Consider the following 6,000-nt stretch of genomic DNA (forward strand, 5'->3'; position numbering starts at 1 on the left):
TTTCATGGCCATAAAACCAATTAGTTAGTTAACAGATAACGTGAGTATGAGCTGAAATAGAAACTCTGAATTACAGTGCAGAAAAAGTCTGTTCAGGTTTTTCTTTCCCAGTGATGAAATCTGTGGGAATTAAAATAAATGTGGTCTTGAAGGTGTAATAATTACTAAGGACACTTCATCCTGAACAACAGACTAGTTTACTACTTCATAGAAGCATTATGGGAGATAGTATTTCTTAAGGATTTGTAAATTTAAGATTATTCCTTGTGTGATTTAGACTGTCTCAGTTGACAGTTAGTTTTGGACACGGCTGCTGCTTTGTATTAAAATTTAAGAAAGGATCAGGTTTGATCCAATTTTCAGTGACAGATTTCCCCAAGTGGTCTGAGTGACAATGTTAAGCTAAGCCAGTAAACCATTTTTACAGGGTCACTTTCTAATACTAATACTGATGGGGGAAAAAAAAAGAGCTATGTAGACAGAAGTAGCAGCTAAAAAATGAGGTAGAGAATGAAAGGAAAGGAATGTAACCAAAAAGAGAAGGCACTGAAGACTAGAGAGTCTACATATGGGCTTGCAGTGTTTCCCAAGGCAAGAGATCTGAGGTGTTGAACACGCTGGCAAATATTGCACAGCACTGATGGGAAAAAATCTACAGCAGTGCTGGATGTTTTTAGGAAACCGAATGAAGTTGTGTAAGCAAATATTACACAGAAGGAAGAGAGATGCAGAAATGTGAAAAAGACTACATTCTTTCTCTCATTGTGTATTTTCTTTCCTGCTTTTCACACTGATTCTCCTTTTGCATAAGACTGAAAGCAAAAGGACTTGAATGGCCTCAAGGAAAATGCATTTATGTGCATCTTCAAGTGGATAAAAATGGATAATTGTTCATCTGCTCATCATTCTGTCGAGATATTGCTATTTCAAAGAATTTATATACCTTCCAGGAGCAATAATTTTTTTTCAGTAGTATCACAGATATATCCAAATCTAACCTGAATCTTAGACTGTTAAAAATAATGTCTGGAAATGTATAGAACCATTTCAGTGTTACTATTTTTTCATTACTTCTATAGAGCACGATATAAATAATGTTTATAGAGGAACTGGAAGTTTTAGAACATAAACCCATTCAGCTCAAAAAGTAAAAAACAAATTAAAAAAGGAAAAAGAAATGAATATCAATGTGTAATGCACAAAAATTTACTTATGAATACTTGTAGCAGGTGTGCATAAATTATTAATCTTCTCTAATTTGTAATGATTATTGATCACTCTTTATTCATTTTGCAGACATCAATGAGTGTGAAAATGAAATTAATCCACCATGCTCTCCAACTGCTAAATGCATTAACACTAAAGGCAGCTACAAATGTCTCTGTACTGAACCTTACAAGCTGGCAGAAGATGGAAGAACATGCACTGATAGCACTCATGAACCTACTGTCCATTAAAACTTTCTCAGTTCTTTTTTTAACTGTGCTGTAAAAATGTTAAAATTGAGATGTATGAAAGCAATGTTAAAATACCTAAAAATTTCTGCAGACAGTCTTAGTCATAAATATACCATCAGATTCTGTAAAGTAAATAAATATATTGAATAAATAACATGGAGAAGGTTGTCATTTCCCATTCTTCATTTATAAAAAACATTATTTTCTGACAGTGTATATGAAGGGTGATATAATCTCAGGTCACCTGGTTTGTTCCACCTGTTACATTGCAAAACAATTTAGTCTAGCATAAGTTGCACATTTTCTTGATCTTCATAATTCCAGCACCCCTGAAATATGCATTGTGTCTTAAATTTTACATGGGGAGCATTAGAATAGCTGCCCACTGATGCTGAGTAATATTTGTTCTGGGGAAAGAGAGACTACATCTGCCAAAAGCTCCATGAAAACCTACAATGCAAACTCAAGTGGGTGAATATTTTCTTTGCCAAAGTGCCCAAAAGAAGCACAGAAACTTTAAAGTGCTCAAAACTTGCATATCCAGTGCTGTATATTACTAATTATAATTAGGTTTGGAATTTCACTGATGGCACATTTCTCATTACCTGTTTAAATGAATACCTGAATTATGATATTGTATTGGGCTGTCTATCATTGTTATTTGCATAAGGAAAACAGAGGACGATAATTCTTCAGCAAATCTATCTTCTCACAAACAGACAAAAAAATCAGTGGTATAATGTATATATAGCTGATTTTCCCACTGTGCTGCCTTTTTTTTTTTTTTTTTTTTTTTTGTTCTATGGACTTATTTCTTCCTGGATTAAAGGTAAAAGGAACGGTGCAAGTCAGTCAGAGTTTTTATCTTTTAAAATAGCATAGAAAGAGAAGAAAAAACAACCTCACTTGAAGGTGTTTCTTTATTTACAGTTGTATTTCATTACCCATTCAACCATAGTCATATTTCTTTGCCACTCTAAATCCAGAGACAAAACCTGCCTTCAGATTAACATAAAGAGATTAGTTCAGTGGTGTTGAGGTGTTGAGAACAGAGATTATATATTAATACATTGCATACTGGCAATACATACTGGCATGTATTAATACTGGCATGTATTAATACTAATAATATACTGGCATGTAAACCAGGGCAGCTCCAAATATTAGTTTTATATTTCAAAGAGAGGAAACATAACATTGCACTGTACCAAGTGATCATTACCCCAAACCAAGCCAAATGTGCTTTTCAGAACCTCATTGGCTTTCTAACAACAAAAGCACAAAGGTGCTTTTCCCTCTACTCTCTGCTCAGTGGCAGCATCTGGAGTGCTTTGCCTCCTGTTCTGTATTCTCCAGAATGATAAAGACATGGAGACACGGGGTTACCAAACCAAGAGAAATGAAATTGATTAAGGAAACAGATCATCTTTCATACAAAGGGATGTTGAGAGAGCTCAGACTTTTCAGCCCAAAGAGAAGGATCAAGAAGGACTTAACAATGTGCATAAATGTTTTTTAAGTTCAGGGAGGGGAGATTTAGGTTGGATATCAAGGGAAAGTTTACAGAGAGAGTGGTGAGGCACTGGAACAGGCTGCCCAGAGAGGTTGTGGATGCCCCATCCCTGGAGGCGTTCAAGGCCAGATTGGATGGGGCCCTGGGCAGCCTGGTCTAGTATTAGATATGGAGCTTGGTAGCCCTGCATGCAGCAGGGGTGTAGGAGATTCTTGAAGTCTGCTCCAACACAAGCCATTCTATGATTCTATGATTTAGTTGAAAGACCCAGACTTTTCTTAGTAGTGCCCATTGACAGGAAAAAAGGCAATGAGCACAACCTTAAAACCATGAATTCCAGCTGAACTCGTGAAAACACTTTTTTACTGTGAGGGTGACTGAATGATGGCACATGTTATCCAGATTGGTTGTGGAGTTTCCATCCCTTATGTTATTCAAAACCTGCATGTACACAGTCCCAAGAAACCTACTTAAACAGGGAAGTTTAACTAAATTTCTTCAAAAGAAGATTCTGTCCAATTTCAACAATTCTGTGATTCTGCAACTGGATATGATGAAAAGAAAAATGTTTTTAGCACTGTTTTGTGTGGTTTCTTTGTAAACTAGTCCTAAATATGCATGTGAGCACATCTCACTATAATTTCTCAACTGTTTCCACTGAGAAAGTAGTAGTTAATTAGGTACTTGATAGAAGATTAGTCTAAAAATTATTCCTATTAACAAGTGAAATGAAAAAAACACAATGAGTCAACTGTATTCTGTTTCTTCAATTTCTGTCTTAGAAATACTTATGAAAAATTATACTGCATGTGGAAGGCTATAAAGCTGTAGGGAGATGGTCAGGAGTGGTCAAAGCTTGTGAATTAGGCAGGTGTTGTAAGATGTTGTGTTGCTTATGGCATAATGGTCTGCAAGCAGTTGCATTGTTAGCTAGACGTCAGTCAATGAATATATATATATATACACATACATATATATACACATACATATTATATATATATAATACATATATTATACATATAATTTGTATATTATATATATATATTATAGATTATATTATTATCTCATTTTTGTTTCTCTTTTCCTTTTCTGTCTTCATAAACAGTTTTTATCTCAACCTGTAAATTCTATTTTGTTTCTAATTCTCTCCCTCATCCCACATGGGGGGGCAGCGAGTAAAAGGCTGTGTGGTGCTAGAGCTCCCTGCCAGGTTAAACCACAACAACCATATGATTAAATAATTAGATGTTCACACCTTCAGGACAATGGGAAAAAGCTTGGCTTTATAAATACTTTTTTTTTTTTTTTTGTCAGATCTCAAGTTTAAGAGGACTCCAGATGTCTTTTGCCACTATCTACAAAACAGTATATAAAACATAAAATACCTTAAAAAGAAACTGAAATAGCTGTATTAAAAATACATTCAGCCTGAAGACTAGTATGTTTTAGGTGACTGATGGATGAGGATTATCCAAAGTGCTCATGGAAAGCATTTGTGTAATTCAATGAGTGATATAAATTGAACTCTAATTTATAACTAAGTGACAAATCCATGAGAAATCTATCAAGTAAACTAAAATTCTGCAACCTTAATAGAACCTTTGAGTGCCATGATAATATGAATATATTATACATTAAAAGGATAAGTACTTGTTATGTGAGTCCTCTGTCTTCCTCCTGTCCATGTTGTGGGAAAAAAAATAAACAGTATTTGTCTCTTTCACTGATTTTCATTCAAAATGCATTAAAGATTTAGTTCTGTCATTAAAGATGTTGTAATGTAGTCTAAAGGAATTAATGTGAATAGGTTTAAAATTAAAGATCAGTATAAGTGTGAAAGAGTCTCATCTTCATCTCTGTAGTCTTGATGAGTACATTAAAATCATCTCCAACTCTGCATACTGAAGCAAATGTAATTTCAAACTGGTAAGAAACTCGTTCTTTTTTATCATGCTGTTTCCCACAGTGATAACAATTACTTGTCTGTTTCAACATAAATATCCATATATATCAAGTCTCTCTCTTAATTTTTAAGACTATGAAGTGTAGCTCACTAGGTAGTAATTACACTTGTAAGCCTTCTGTTTTCAAAAAAAAAAAAAGCACGTTAGTCTCAATATTCTAGAAAACTTGCTCTGAAAAAACTAGGTCTTGGATACTTGGCTTTCCTCCCTCTCTGTTTATTTCACCTGTTTCTAATAATCAGTCAATGGTAGTATTTACTGCTAAATCTTCATGAGAACTATTACTCTTGTGCTTTCATGATAACTATTGGGTTTGAGATTTTGTTGTTTCTATTTGTCTTTCTTTTCAGATAATGTTTACATCTGGTTGATAGTTTTTAGTATTATTATTATAGCTTGAGATGTGGAAAAAAAAAACCCAACTCTTTTATTTAGACAGTTGAACCTTTTTTTTTAATGATATACATGAAAAATAAAGCTAATAAAAATTGTCAGCTCCTAGTGACTTGATCAGAGGACAGCTCCTACTCAGATAATGTCCTTAACAGTTAATCTCAGAGACCAAATAACTTGAGAGAGATTAAAGTGGTATGTCCGGTTTACCTGTAATACTCTAATAATAATAGTACTCTCACCTTTTTTCTCTCTCAATTTAAGTATGTTTTTCAAATGTAGCACATATGAAATTCAGTTCTTAAACAGATTTTACTGTTTCATTACTATATACATTCTCTGTAATGAATTTGGTTTTGAAACCACAAGTTTACTTTCTCCAATGAATAAAACCAGAATGAGGCCTTGTATATTTGAAGCAACTTTTTCCCTTTCTTGATTTAGGAGATCAGCTCCCCAGGTGCCCAAGACACAGAAGAAAAATTCTCCTAAGCATACATGCTATGGTGGCAAATTTACCCAACTGAAGCCTGACAATGTGTTCCTTTATTTCTGCGTATTCCAAGCAAAGCAAAGTTGAGTTCTTGGTTCCTATAAACTCTATCTGCACTGTTGCAGGTTTTGCTTATGACCAAAAATGTCCTCTCCTTCCTTATTGTTTGACATTATCGCA

The 6,000-nt window shown here is 34.2% G+C and overlaps 1 protein-coding gene across 1 annotated transcript in view; it reads left to right on the forward strand.

Moving 5' to 3' along the window:
* The window catches only part of TPO (thyroid peroxidase), a 39,356-nt gene extending 37,899 nt beyond the window's left edge, over nt 1-1,457 (forward strand). The window contains exon 13 of the mRNA XM_085218448.1: nt 1,297-1,457. Coding sequence (XP_085074574.1) covers nt 1,297-1,457 — 161 coding nt within the window. The remainder of the gene's footprint in view (nt 1-1,296) is intronic.
* Nucleotides 1,458-6,000: the final 4,543 nt, after the last annotated feature.

Source organism: Meleagris gallopavo, chromosome 2 (assembly GCF_905368555.1).
Source record: "Meleagris gallopavo chromosome 2, MGAL_WU_HG_1.1, whole genome shotgun sequence".
Classification (NCBI taxonomy): Eukaryota; Metazoa; Chordata; class Aves; order Galliformes; family Phasianidae; genus Meleagris; species Meleagris gallopavo.